This window comes from Oncorhynchus masou, chromosome 16 (genome assembly GCF_036934945.1).
Source record: "Oncorhynchus masou masou isolate Uvic2021 chromosome 16, UVic_Omas_1.1, whole genome shotgun sequence".
Lineage (NCBI taxonomy): Eukaryota > Metazoa > Chordata > Actinopteri > Salmoniformes > Salmonidae > Oncorhynchus > Oncorhynchus masou.
The window spans coordinates 25,074,488-25,089,121 of record NC_088227.1 but is presented as its reverse complement, the minus strand read 5'-3'; the positions used below and the strand labels follow the sequence as shown (position 1 = coordinate 25,089,121).

Genomic DNA, 14,634 nt, shown 5'->3' with positions numbered 1-14,634 from the left:
GAAGGGAAGAGAGGGGAGGTAAGAGAGGGGATGTAAGAGAGGGGATGTGAGAGAGGGGATGTGAGAGAGGGGATGTGAGAGAGGGGAGGTAAGAGAGGGGAGGTAAGAGAGGGGAGGTAAGAGAGGGGAGGTAAGAGGGAAGGGAAGAGAGGGAAGAGAGAAAAGCAGATAAAGGGGAAAGTACATTTTGTGAGCGCATTAAAGAGAAGAAAATTAAAAGAAAGTCAAGGATAGTATATGAAAGAGATACAGAGACATGGAAACAGAGGAAGTGCTGATTCAGTAGTAGCATCTGTAATTTGCTCTGTTAATAGATTCCGAAACATGACTTTCTCCTGCACTCAGGATCTGATCCCGTTTTTTCCCTAAAGACTCCCCCAGCGCGACAGACAAAGCACTCCTTCTCACACCACGCCACATTATCTCAGTTTCCCAAGACTTATAAATACAGAACACACACACACACACACACACACACAGTAAACTCTAAATATGTGTTCAGCTTTGAGCTAAGGGACATATTAATGCCCATATGGCCCCTGTCTTGCCTGTCACTTCATATCCAGGGAAAAGACTCAGTAGCAGGATGGGAAAGGGAGGCTTAGCTTTGAACACACACACTCTTGACCCCCATACACACACATATATGCTTAGATAACCATGTGAGAAAGCGAGAGTGATTATCGAGTGCTCTGTGAAGCCAGATCTTAATTTGGTGAGCCATACATGTGTTCACTTATTCCACACAGTATCGATTATTCTAAGGGAATTACAGGAATACCGTTAGCTAGCCCAGTTAGTGACATCACTGGGTTTCCAGTCCGTTAGTGTCGGCATGTATGAACCCCATCGGGAACTAGCATCGTGTTCACATTAAGTTACAGCATTGTTTGGCCAGCGATTCCAACGTGCTGTAGAATGAAAGTTAATGTTTGAGAAGGGCCAGAATCTGTATGGTGTTTGCTGTATAGACTGGAACGCACTGGTTTTAGCTTTTTAACATGCACACACACGTGCACAATAAGCCAATGTAGCATTTTTTTGTACACATCAAGGTGAAAACATCAGAGATAGATAAAAGCTCCCTTACAACAGTGCGCCCTTTGCCCTCTCTGTGTGAGAGCATTACTGCTACATCTCTGACTCTTTGGAGTGTGTGTGTGTGTGTGTGTGTGTGTGTGTGTGTGTGTGTGTGTGTGTGTGTGTGTGTGTGTGTGTGTGTGTGTGTGTGTGTGTTGCCCTCTGCCCTCATTCTGTGTGTTGTACGTGTCTCTGTGCTCCTGTGTGACAGTGAATAATAGGGATATAATAGGGATATGGGATACACAATATGGCACCAGACCAGCTGAGGGGAAACAGGCTAGCACGGTGCAACACAATATGACACCACAGCAGCTGAGGGGAAACAGGCTAGCTCGGTGCAACACAATATGGCACCAGACCAGCTGAGGGGAAACAGGCTAGCTCGGTGCAACACAATATGACACCACAGCAGCTGAGGGGAAACAGGCTAGCTCGGTGCAACACAATATGACACCACAGCAGCTGAGGGGAAACAGGCTAGCACGAAGCTACACAATATGGCACCAGACCAGCTGAGGGGAAACAGGCTAGCTCGGTGCAACACAATATGACACCACAGCAGCTGAGGGGAAACAGGCTAGCTCGGTGCAACACAATATGACACCACAGCAGCTGAGGGGAAACAGGCTAGCACGAAGCTACACAATATGGCACCAGACCAGCTGAGGGGAAACAGGCTAGCTCGGTGCAACACAATATGACACCACAGCAGCTGAGAGGAAACAGGCTAGCACGGTGCAACACAATATGACACCAGACCAGCTGAGGGGAAACAGGCTAGCACAAAGCAACACAATATGACACCACACCAGCTGAGGGGAAACAGGCTAGCTCGGTGCAACACAATATGGCACCACACCAGCTGAGGGGAAACAGGCTAGCACGGTGCAACACAATATGACACCACACATGACAACTATCATCTCGTATCACCTCAAAAAATGTCAACATTATCACATATTTGTTTTTATATACACAGTAGTAGATTGTGTATTTCAACCTCTAGGATTAAATAAAACATTTGTTCTCCAGTTGTAAGAACTAACCTAATGTGCTTTATCTTTCTATGGCACCTCTCTAAGACCAAGCCTCTGAGGAACATTGCCTTTTTCTTCTAAGAAATCATGTGGCTTGTGGTTATATGGAGCATCTCAAGAAGAAACTCAGGTAAGGTGACAGACTTGACATTGACTGGTGACACAAGAGTCACTCTGAATGAAGCAAGGCTCCAGGCTCCTCAATCTGACCATTCTCTGTCCTGTTATCTCCTCCTCTCTCTAATCCCCCTCTCTTTCCTCCTTCCCCATTCATTTGCTTTCCTTCATACAGCTTTCATTTGGCTCTGACTGCAGTCCATCAATATTACCCACGTTGAGAGACAGAGGGAGAGAGAGAAATAAGAGAGAAATAAGAGGGAAATAAGAGTGAAATAAGGGTTAAGGAGGAGTAGAGGAGAGAGGTCAAGAAGGGGTAGAGGGTGGAATAAAATGATAAAGTCATTTCCAGAAAGCTCCATTTGTAATCACAAGATGGGCTTCCTGTAGGTGGAAACAGAGCTGGAGAAAAGAGACCATACGAGGCCATGTAATAGGCCATGTATGAGACCATGTGAGGACATGTGAGGCCGTGTATGAGGCCATGTATGAGACCATGTGAGGACATGTGAGGCCGTGTATGAGGCCATGTATGAGACCATGTAAGAGGCCATGTATGAGACCATGTGAGGACATGTGAGGCCGTGTATGAGGCCATGTATGAGACCATGTAAGAGGCCATGTATGAGACCATGTAAGAGTCCATGTAAGAGGCCATGTAAGAGGCCATGTAAGAGGCCATATGAGTCCATGTATGAGGCCATGTATGAGGCCATGTGAGGACATGTGAGGCCGTGTATGAGACCATGTATAAGGACATATGAGGCCATGTATGAGGCCATGTATAAGACCATGTAAGAGGCCATGTAAGAGGCCATGTAAGAGGCCATGTAAGAGGCCATGTATGAGGCCATGTATGAGGCCATGTATGAGGCCATGTATGAGGCCATGTATGAGACCATGTGAGGACTTGTGAGGCCGTGTATGAGCCCGTATGAGACCATGTAAGAGGACATATGAGGTCATGTATGAGGCCATGAATGAGACCATGTATGAGGCCATGTATGAGGCCATGTATGAGGCCATGTATGAGACCATGTGAGGACTTGTGAGGCCGTGTATGAGCCCGTATGAGACCATGTATAAGGACATATGAGGTCATGTATGAGGCCATGAATGAGACCATGTGAGGACATGTGAGGCCGTGTATGAGGCCGTGTATGAGACCGTGTATGAGACCGTGTATGAGACCGTGTATGAGACCGTGTATGAGACCGTGTATGAGCAGGCTGTTTTTAGAGCATCAATGCTCCCTCAAGTGAGACTAACTTAGAAAAACACAATGAAAAGGCACAACTCAATGGGAGATAAAGAAAATCATAGATGACTGTAGGAGTCTATAGTATTTCCTCTGTGATCATCAGAACAGTATCTGTGATTCACAGGAACAGTGTGTGTGCGCGTGTGCGTGCGAGTTCAGCCCGGTTTCACAATGCAGGTAAAAAGGGACAGACACTACGGCCTTATCTGGACAACTACAGGAAGAACATCTCCCTCTCTCCCTCCCTCCCTCCCTCTCTCCCTCCCTCCCTCCCTCTCTCCCTCCCTCTTTCTCTTTCATGCGCCCTCTCAACATATCCCCTTTAGACACAGGAATCAATGTGGCGTTCAGACGGTCTCTTTTTACACAGACAGGGGCATTGTGATAGAGAGATAAGGGGTGAAAGAGGGAGACCAAGCGTGTGAACAAATAAAACCAGAACCAGATTGACATGACTGTGTGGTATGAAAAGAGCTCATCTCTGTCAAAGGGCTGTCGCACAACTAAACACAAGTCAGGGAGGATTTTGAATAGACCATTTATAAATCAAAAGGGAGGACAATATGTGTCACCGTAAGAGGCGGGAAAATGACAAGCAATAGGCGAGAGGACACATACCACATCACTGAACAGCGCATGACAGAAAAATCAATGAGCGACCACACACACACACACAGCTCACATGAATGCACGCACACTATCTTAATGAGGGATGACGGGGATAAGAGGACAGCACCTGTCCCCGTCTCACACACACCTCCTTTGACCTCCTTATTTCAACCTCTCTCTGTATTCAGCCCCTCAGCCAAGCCATTTATCTCCATATATCACTCAATATACTGTACATATACTGAGCGTCAATCTCAGTTCTCTTCTTTTCCCGTCGCCTAAAAACTCACACACACACACACACACGCAAACACACACAAAATCAGCAGATCAAATGGGCATGGCCTACCTCCAGTTGCCCCCTCAGCTCCTTGACGTGAGCAGAGTCCTGTGATAGCTCCTCCCTCTGGGAGGCGTCGGCCAGGACGTTGACGGTAGTTTCGGCCTCCTGAAGCCACTTGAGGAAGGCCTCCAGCTCCCTGAGGGAAGTCTGTAGAGCAGTCAGGTCACTGTCCAGCTGGGCATGGCGGTCACTAGCCCTGTCATTCAATCAACACACTAATTAGTTGATCAATGTAATGTCCAATGATCAAGCATTGGTTTGGTTGGAGGTCATTGTTTAATTAGCTATCTGAGTATAATTCAAATATCTCATAACATTATCAAAGTGATATTTGTGTGTGTGTGTGGGGGGGGGGGGGATTCTTCCTTTTAGGGTAGTAAAACAAGGAACATTCTCCCTTGTGGGGACATTTCCCACATCCCCATGAGCTTAGTGGTTAGGTCTAGGGTTACAATTAGGGTTGGGTTAGGTTTAGGGGTTAGGTCTAGGCTAGGGTTACAATTAGGGTTGGGTTAGGATTAGGGGTTAGGTCTAGGGTTACAATTAGGGTTGGGTTAGGTTTAGGGGTTAGGTCTAGGGTTACAATTAGGGTTGGGTTAGGTTTAGGGGTTAGGTCTGGGCTTACAATTAGGGTTGGGTTAGGTTTAGGGGTTAGGTCTAGGGTTACAATTAGGGTTGGGTTAGGATTAGTGGTTAGGTCTAGGGTTACAATTAGGGTTGGGTTAGGTTTAGGGGTTAGGTTTAGGGTTACAATTAGGGTTGGGTTAGGATTAGTGGTTAGGTCTAGGGTTACAATTAGGGTTGGGTTAGGTTTAGGGGTTAGGTCTAGGGTTACAATTAGGGTTGGGTTAGGTTTAGGGGTTAGGTCTAGGGTTACAATTAGGGTTGGGTTAGGTTTAGGGGTTAGGTCTAGGGTTACAATTAGGGTTGGGTTAGGTCTAGGGTTACAATTAGGGTTGGGTTAGGATTAGGGGTTAGGTCTAGGGTTACAATTAGGATTAGGGGTTAGGTCTAGGGTTACAATTAGGGTTGGGTTAGGTTTAGGGGTTAGGTCTAGGGTTACAATTAGGGTTGGGTTAGGATTAGTGGTTAGGTCTAGGGTTACAATTAGGGTTGGGTTAGGTTTAGGGGTTAGGTCTAGGGTTACAATTAGGGTTGGGTTAGGTTTAGGGGTTAGGTCTAGGGTTACAATTAGGGTTGGGTTAGGTTTAGGGTTAGGTCTAGGGTTACAATTAGGGTTGGGTTAGGTCTAGGGTTACAATTAGGGTTGGGTTAGGATTAGGGGTTAGGTCTAGGGTTACAATTAGGATTAGGGGTTAGGTCTAGGGTTACAATTAGGGTTGGGTTAGGTTTAGGGGTTAGGTCTAGGGTTACAATTAGGGTTGGGTTAGGATTAGTGGTTAGGTCTAGGGTTACAATTAGGGTTGGGTTAGGTTTAGGGGTTAGGTCTAGGGTTACAATTAGGGTTGGGTTAGGTTTAGGGGTTAGGTCTAGGCTTACAATTAGGGTTGGGTTAGGTTTAGGGGTTAGGTCTAGGGTTACAATTAGGGTTGGGTTAGGTTTAGGGGTTAGGTCTAGGGTTACAATTAGTTAGGTTTAGGGGTTAGGTCTAGGGTAACAATTAGGGTTGGGTTAGGTTTAGGGGTTAGGGAAAATATGATTTTGAATGGACATTTATTTTAGGTCCCAACAAGGATAGAAGAACATAACGTGTGTGTGTGTGTGTGTGTGTGTGTGTGTGTCCACCTGTTGTTGATGCTGTTCCAGGCTCTGTTGTGTTTGTCTGTGACCTCTTTGATCCTCCTCGTGTCATCTGCAGAATACTCTCGCAGGAGCTGATTGGACAGCTCGTTAAAGGTTACCACGGTACCCTGACCTCTTCCCAGGTCTTGCAAGAACACCTGGAGAAGAAAACATAAACAAACAACAAATAACAACATACTCCTCACAGACTAAACAGTAGCAGAAAATGGCTTTCTAAATCTTTATTTAAACTTCTTTCATATCCGCGTCTAATTCCTTTCAATCTCACTGCAATTATCACAGTTCCCTCAGGATCTCACTTTGTTTACTAAAGGTATGCTAACCCATTTAATTAAATGAGAAATAATTATTACCTTGTCAGAGGTATCCTAACAGTACCTGTTCTAGGGCATTGGAACGACAGTAAAGTACCACAGTGAGTTAAACACCGATGCCCTCTAGTGTTTCAGCTTGGCATTGCATTGGCCACCCGAAAAGAAAGTCTACATCTGACAACCCCCACATAAAACAGCTCATATACATACCATTATCTGCCTGCTCGGCATGTTTGAACAGCTCTCATTAACACTATCAATAACAGTCGTGACATACCAACAGTAAGCCCTGTCATTTGCATATACTCATCATAATCAGTATGTCACACCAGCGATATTAAAACGCATGATGAAAGGTACAACATGTGTGTGTTATCTATCGGGCTAGCATGTAAACACACATGAACCTACTTTCCAAAAACAGTTTTGAAAAATATCACACCTTTTATCAGTGGTTCGGGGCTACTCTCATCTGGCTAATGGGGCAGGGGGTCAGTAGTTCAAAGGTGAAGGGTCAGTGTATCTCTCACCTTGTTGTCACTGAGCTGTTTGGTCAGGGGTTCCCTGGAGAGCTGCAGTAGGTTGTGCAGGCGCCCCTCGTTCTGACCAATCAGAGCCTTCACCTCCTGCCTCTGCTCCTCCCACTGGTCGCTGTGGCCAATCATACTGTCCAGCTGCTGGAGCCGTGCCTCTACGCCGTGCTGCGTGTTGTCCCATTGGCTATGCACCTTCTCTACTGCAGTGAGAGAGACGGAGGGAGAAAGATAAATAGTGGTGGTAATATTACCAGATAGAAAGTAATGCATGTCCATGCACAGCCTGCAAGCCACTGACACAGACCTTTGGAACATCTACATTTTAAAAAGTCTAATATATCCATGTAATACAGCCTACACCTTCACAATAAATCACAACAAATCCATTCTTTATTTTAGACAGGTCTAAACAAACATGATATGAAGAAAATGTAGTCTATTTCAGAATAAAAGAATAGCGTGCTCTGAGTTGTCGTTATGTTAGGTCCTGATCTGGCTATGCCATATGGCTGTGGGTGACACTAGTTCATTTAGCAGACATGATTTACTTAGAATTCCGTTATTTTATAGCATGAAGAATACAACTGAACAGAGCTGAATAAAACAGAAAGGATATTTTCTCCAAAACGACTTGAGGGAGTGTGCACATGTGTCTATTCTGTGTTGAGGTGTGAACAAAGAAACAGGTACTCCTATATGCTTAATTTAGAGTCATTTATAGAACTTGAATTGTGATACAAATGTTGGGCTATTCATTTAGATGTTTTATACATTCTAAGGGACAGTTGTGGGATGCGATAGAGCCCAAATGAATATAACCACGAGCATCAAAACACCTGTTAGAAGCAATGAGCCTGACATGACAGATGTGAACGTTTAGCTTAAAATGTTGATCAACTATTAGGCCATTTCTTCACATTATAAACACAGCGATGAGCACACAGCAGTAGGCTATAAGCATGAATATTCCATTAGCAGGAAAACACCATTATCAGTGACCGCAAATGTGATTATGCAGGTAATGCTTTTATTATCAAGGTGCATTTGTAGGTTGAATGTACTTCCCCAAACTTGAAACTCACGTGCTGTTTATGTATGTCAGTTAGGCTTTACACCCCTTGTAAAACAGATCAATGTGCTTCATTTGAAGAAGTTATTTGGCCACTTTAGTTGTAGTAAAAACCTTATCAAAAACATATAGGCCTATGGGCTAGGCTACATGAGGTGTGATACTGACCTTATTAAAACATATAGGCCTATGGGCTAGGTTACATGAGGTGTGATACTAACCTTATTAAAACATATAGGCCTATGGGCTAGACTACATGAGGTGTGATACTGACCTTATTAAAACATATAGGCCTATGGGCTAGACTACATGAGGTGTGATACTGACCTTATTAAAACATATAGGCCTATGGGCTAGACTACATGAGGTGTGATACTGACCTTATTAAAACATATAGGCCTATGGGCTAGACTACATGAGGTGTGATACTAACCTTATTAAAACATATAGGCCTATGGGCTAGGCTACATGAGGTGTGATACTAACCTTATTAAAACATATAGGCCTATGGGCTAGGCTACATGAGGTGTGATACTAACCTTATTAAAACATATAGGCCTATGGGCTAGGCTACATGAGGTGTGATACTAACCTTATTAAAACATATAGGCCAATGGGCTAGACTACATGAGGTGTGATACTGACCTTATTAAAACATATAGGCCTATGGGCTAGGCTACATGAGGTGTGATACTAACCTTATTAAAACATATAGGCCTATGGGCTAGACTACATGAGGTGTGATACTAACCTTATTAAAACATATAGGCCTATGGGCTAGGCTACATGAGGTGTGATACTAACCTTATTAAAACATATAGGCCTATGGGCTAGGCTACATGAGGTGTGATACTAACCTTATTAAAACATATAGGCCTATGGGCTAGGCTACATGAGGTGTGATACTAACCTTATTAAAACATATAGGCCTATGGGCTAGGCTACATGAGGTGTGATACTAACCTTATTAAAACATATAGGCCTATGGGCTAGACTACATGAGGTGTGATACTGACCTTATTAAAACATATAGGCCTATGGGCTAGACTACATGAGGTGTGATACTAACCTTATTAAAACATATAGGCCTATGGGCTAGACTACATGAGGTGTGATACTGACCTTATTAAAACATATAGGCCTATGGGCTAGACTACATGAGGTGTGATACTAACCTTATTAAAACATATAGGCCTATGGGCTAGACTACATGTGGTGTGATACTGACCTTATTAAAACATATAGGCCTATGGGCTTGGCAACATGAGGTGTGATACTGACCTTATTAAAACATATGGACCTATGGGCTTCGCGACATGAGGTGTGTGACTCTGATTTGAAAAAGTCGCAAAAAAAAGCATGCGATGGGCATCATTCACAGGTGATCATATATCATTCACAGGTGATCATATATCATTCACAGGTGATAGGCTAATATTGTCACCAATGACACTTCTTGATTTAGTCTTGTCTTTACATATGCTTAATAATATATGTGTGAAATTTGTTTTGATATAGAACGGACCATTATAATGCACCTGTCTCGAAATAGAGGCAGGGGGAAAAAATACATGTCATTTATGCACTTAAATAGCGAATGGAGGACACTTTTACTGTGGTTCATTTTTATGTCAGCCAGGTAGGCTATACTCCTGTTGTAAAGAGAAGGAATGTGCTTAATATTAGAAAGTTGAGAAATGAAATAAATACAATAGGCCTAGCCTATAGAAAGCTGATGGGATCCTCCTGTTTTTAATAGAGGCCATCACTCTGTTTCCTCACGCAATTGCATAGCCTATAGAAATGTTGCGCAACATAAGCTCATGGGCTCTCATGAACTGTTTGATTACATTTGCATTGATGTCAGAGTAATTAGAGGGACAATAGAGTGCTGAGTACCAGGCAGTTAGCAAGTTTGGTAGGCTACTAATGACCATCAGCAGCATAAAGGTTAGAGAAGCCTATTTAAAGTGTCTAAACGGCCACATGGAATTTGACTGCCTTCATGACTCGTGACTGTGACTCTGACGCCGGTGTGGCGGTAATACGGTCACCGCAACAGCCCGAGTTGTGGGTTGTTAGTTTGAATTCAAGGTTGGGTAGGTGAGGTGTACCTTCCCTGCTTTCTCCTATGAGCATATGGTACATACGTTTCTCAGTGATGGAGGTGCGTACATCCAGGTTGGAGGTCTTGTTCTTTATGTTCTGGGCCAGAGTGAAGATGTCCTCCAGCTGGGGGTGACGCTGCTCCAGGTCACTTTTAGTCACCTGGACAGAATATTTCATTATAAAGTCCTATTTACGTGAACATATTACAGTAACCACAACCACAGGTGCAAATACTATCACAAACACGACTCCCAGGTATAGAGGTTGACCTACATACACACTCACTCAATGTTCATGGCAAGTTATAGTATCTGCCACAGGTAACCACACACTCGGTGACTAAAGTCATCATCCAGTATACTCCACCAGTCCCCGTTAATTCACACACACCTGTAGGCGTCCCATGGTGGTGCGTATCTCGTCTGTGTCCCCTACAGTAACGATGTTGGACTTGAGCATCTGTGTGATGAGCAGCAGCCAGTCAGCCAACTCTGTGGCCGTCTCGTTCAGATCTGTGGGGGCCACCAGCTCTGGGCTGCGGGGGGTCTGGTGGTGCCGGTCCTCACTCATCAGACTGGTCATCTGTACTGCCGATGGGACCACTGGCACTGGGGATGGACACGGGGGGAGGCGGGAGGTGGAGAGAGGCCAATTTGATCCGATCCAATGTTTATTTTGTATTGAGTTTTGCCATTGCCAGATTACAAATTCTGTTGTTAAAAACAGATAGGAATGTTATAAAGTAGTAACTAGTCATTCATAATTCTGGTTAAGGTACCTGAGAGTTGTTGTTGTTGGGCGACATGGTGGGTCCATGGAGAAGAAACAGGATGTTGCAATGGAGACAACATAGGTGGGTGTTGAGAATCCTTCAACCTTCCGTCCAGAGCCTTCCAGTCTGCCGCCAGCTGCTCTACCTTACTCTACACACAGGGGGCACAGGAGAGCACACACTCATCTGTCTTCAATTGAAGTTACAGTCGATTGTGACTACAGTTTAACAAACATTTCGTTTTTGTCCTGTTGTTTCATGGGGTATTTTTTGTTCATTGTGTGTTGATGCAACTGTGTTATGCTTGTTGTAGGCCAAAGCAGACCTTCTCCAGGGGAAGCAGCTGTTGTCGTCTTTGTAGTTCTATGGAGCGGGCCAACAGTTCTTCAAGCTCTCTCTTACGCTCCCTCATAGCTGCTGCCAGAACCTACAACACAGAGAGAGACAGACGGACATAGACAGACAGACAGGAGTGGCTGAATGTCTCCATCTAAAGGAGACAGTTATGGTCCAATCAAATAAAGAGACCGTGTTAACAAAGTACAATAAAACACTGGATTTAAGGTTCTGCCCAAGCATCTTCAATTTAGCGTGGTTAGCCAACGTGCTGTGTGTGAGTATTACCTGGCTCTCTGCAGGGCTTACCCCTCTCCCACTGAGGCTCTGGTGTGTGACCTGAACCCAGTCGGTCATTCTGTTCATCTTGTCCTGGAACTGACCATGACTCTGCAGGTTCCCCTCCACCTCTCCTACTTTATCTAACAACTCGTGAGTCACCTAGAGGAGAAGCAGGGAGGAAGAAAAACAGAGACAAAGAGACAGACAAGGAATGGAGAGAAGGTAAAGGAGAGAGAGATTGTCAATTTCCATTAGCACTTTTTTATTGTTACTCTCTTCTCCAGTTTAAGTTGACATTAAGGCTACTTAGTTGCATTAGGTTCATTAGGAAATGGAGGTTGAATAGGTCCTTCTCACCTTGCTCCAGTTGAGGTTGATGGTCCTAAGTTTGCTCATGTGCTGATCTCTCTCCTGAGGACTCACACTCTGATTGGCCAGAATCTGAGGGCCGTTCTTGTTCAGCCAACCAAGACGCTCGTTCTGGGCGTCCATCTCGTCAGCCAGGGTCTAGAGTGAGATAGGTGAAAGAGAGGTGAAGGAGGGTTAGGGAGAGATGAGAGGTAAAGGAGGGTTGGGGAGAGATGAGAGAGAGGTAAAGGAGGGTTAGGGAGAGATGAGAGGTAAAGGAGGGTTAGGGAGAGATGAGAGGTAAAGGAGGGTTAGGGAGAGATGAGAGAGAGGTGAAGGAGGGTTAGGGAGAGATGAGAGAGAGGTAAAGGAGGGTTAGGGAGAGATGAGAGGTAAAGGAGGGTTAGGGAGAGATGAGAGGTAAAGGAGGGTTAGGGAGAGATGAGAGGTAAAGGAGGGTTAGGGAGAGATGAGAGGTAAAGGAGGGTTAGGGAGAGATGAGAGGTAAAGGAGGGTTAGGCAGAGATGAGAGGTAAAGGAGGGTTAGGGAGAGATGAGAGGTAAAGGAGGGTTAGGGAGAAATGAGTGGTAAAGGAGGGTTAGGGAGAGATGAGAGGTAAAGGAGGGTTAGGGAGAGATGAGAGGTAAAGGAGGGTTAGGCAGAGATGAGAGAGAGGTGAAGGAGGGTTGGGGAGAGATGAGAGGTAAAGGAGGGTTAGGGAGAGATGAGAGGTAAAGGAGGGTTAGGGAGAGATGAGAGGTAAAGGAGGGTTAGGGAGAGATGAGAGGTAAAGGAGGGTTAGGGAGAGATGAGAGGTAAAGGAGGGTTAGGGAGAGATGAGAGAGAGGTGAAGGAGGGTTAGGGAGAGATGAGAGAGAGGTGAAGGAGGGTTAGGCAGAGATGAGAGAGAGGTGAAGGAGGGTTGGGGAGAGATGAGAGGTAAAGGAGGGTTAGGGAGAGATGAGAGGTAAAGGAGAGTTAGGGAGAGATGAGAGAGAGGTGAAGGAGGGTTAGGGAGAGATGAGAGAGGTGAAGGAGGGTTAGGGAGAGATGAGAGGTAAAGGAGGGTTAGGGAGAGATGAGAGGTAAAGGAGAGTTAGGGAGAGATGAGAGAGAGGTGAAGGAGGGTTAGGGAGAGATGAGAGAGGTGAAGGAGGGTTAGGGAGAGATGAGAGGTAAAGGAGGGTTAGGGAGAGATGAGAGGTAAAGGAGGGTTAGGGAGAGATGAGAGAGAGGTGAAGGAGGGTTAGGCAGAGATGAGAGAGAGGTGAAGGAGGGTTGGGGAGAGATGAGAGGTAAAGGAGGGTTAGGGAGAGATGAGAGGTAAAGGAGGGTTAGGGAGAGATGAGAGGTAAAGGAGAGTTAGGGAGAGATGAGAGGTGAAGGAGGGTTAGGGAGAGATGAGAGAGGTGAAGGAGGGTTAGGGAGAGATGAGAGGTAAAGGAGGGTTAGGGAGAGATGAGAGGTAAAGGAGGGTTAGGGAGAGATGAGAGGTAAAGGAGGGTTAGGGAGAGATGAGAGAGAGGTGAAGGAGGGTTAGGCAGAGATGAGAGAGGTGAAGGAGGGTTGGGGAGAGATGAGAGGTAAAGGAGGGTTAGGGAGAGATGAGAGGTAAAGGAGGGTTAGGGAGAGATGAGAGGTAAAGGAGAGTTAGGGAGAGATGAGAGGTAAAGGAGGGTTAGGCAGAGATGAGAGAGAGGTGAAGGAGGGTTAGGGAGAGATGAGAGAGGTGAAGGAGGGTTAGGGAGAGATGAGAGGTAAAGGAGGGTTAGGGAGAGATGAGAGGTAAAGGAGGGTTAGGGAGAGATGAGAGAGAGGTGAAGGAGGGTTAGGGAGAAATGAGAGAGAGGTGAAGGAGGGTTAGGGAGAGATGAGAGGTAAAGGAGGGTTAGGGAGAGATGAGAGGTAAAGGAGGGTTAGGGAGAGATGAGAGGTAAAGGAGGGTTAGGGAGAGATGAGAGGTAAAGGAGGGTTAGGGAGAGATGAGAGAGAGGTGAAGGAGGGTTAGGGAGAGATGAGAGAGAGGTGAAGGAGGGTTAGGGAGAGATGAGAGGTAAAGGAGGGTTAGGGAGAGATGAGAGGTAAAGGAGGGTTAGGGAGAGATGAGAGAGAGGTGAAGGAGGGTTAGGGAGAGATGAGAGAGAGGTGAAGGAGGGTTAGGGAGAGATGAGAGGTAAAGGAGGGTTAGGGAGAGATGAGAGGTAAAGGAGGGTTAGGGAGAGATGAGAGGTAAAGGAGGGTTAGGGAGAGATGAGAGGTAAAGGAGGGTTAGGGAGAGATGGAAGGGAAGTAACAGGGAGATGAAAAGGGGGTAATTGGATTATTAAGGGGTGAATGAAGGGGTTGGAAAAGATGTGGGTTAGGGGGGCAACAGGTTCTGGCCCTGAGGATTACCTTGAGTTCTTTGAGGTTCTTGTCGGTAGCAGTGACAGGAAGAGAGCTCACAGCACACTCAGCCTCCTCCAGCCACAGAGCCAGGTCTCCACTACGCCTCACCAGCTCTGATAAGGCAGGGTCACCTCCAGCCAGCCTGCACACACATACACAGGTACAAACACACACGCATACATACACAGGTACAAACACACACACACACACACACACAGATTGAGATGTATTTCTGTACGGCTGCCGTGTGTGTGCCTAATCCTAA

The 14,634-nt window shown here is 45.6% G+C and overlaps 1 protein-coding gene across 10 annotated transcripts in view; it reads right to left on the bottom strand.

The window, feature by feature from the left end:
• Positions 1 to 14,634, bottom strand: part of utrn (utrophin) — a 339,503-nt gene that overhangs the window by 211,897 nt on the left and 112,972 nt on the right. For all 10 annotated transcript variants that reach the window (XM_064991301.1, XM_064991300.1, XM_064991305.1 and 7 more), the window contains 10 exons: positions 14,376 to 14,511; positions 11,990 to 12,139; positions 11,639 to 11,791; positions 11,340 to 11,441; positions 11,021 to 11,165; positions 10,633 to 10,850; positions 10,284 to 10,401; positions 7,059 to 7,264; positions 6,197 to 6,351; positions 4,457 to 4,646 (listed from right to left, as the gene is read on the bottom strand). In XM_064991301.1, the coding sequence (XP_064847373.1) occupies positions 4,457 to 4,646; positions 6,197 to 6,351; positions 7,059 to 7,264; positions 10,284 to 10,401; positions 10,633 to 10,850; positions 11,021 to 11,165; positions 11,340 to 11,441; positions 11,639 to 11,791; positions 11,990 to 12,139; positions 14,376 to 14,511 (1,573 nt within the window). The remainder of the gene's footprint in view (positions 1 to 4,456; positions 4,647 to 6,196; positions 6,352 to 7,058; positions 7,265 to 10,283; positions 10,402 to 10,632; positions 10,851 to 11,020; positions 11,166 to 11,339; positions 11,442 to 11,638; positions 11,792 to 11,989; positions 12,140 to 14,375; positions 14,512 to 14,634) is intronic.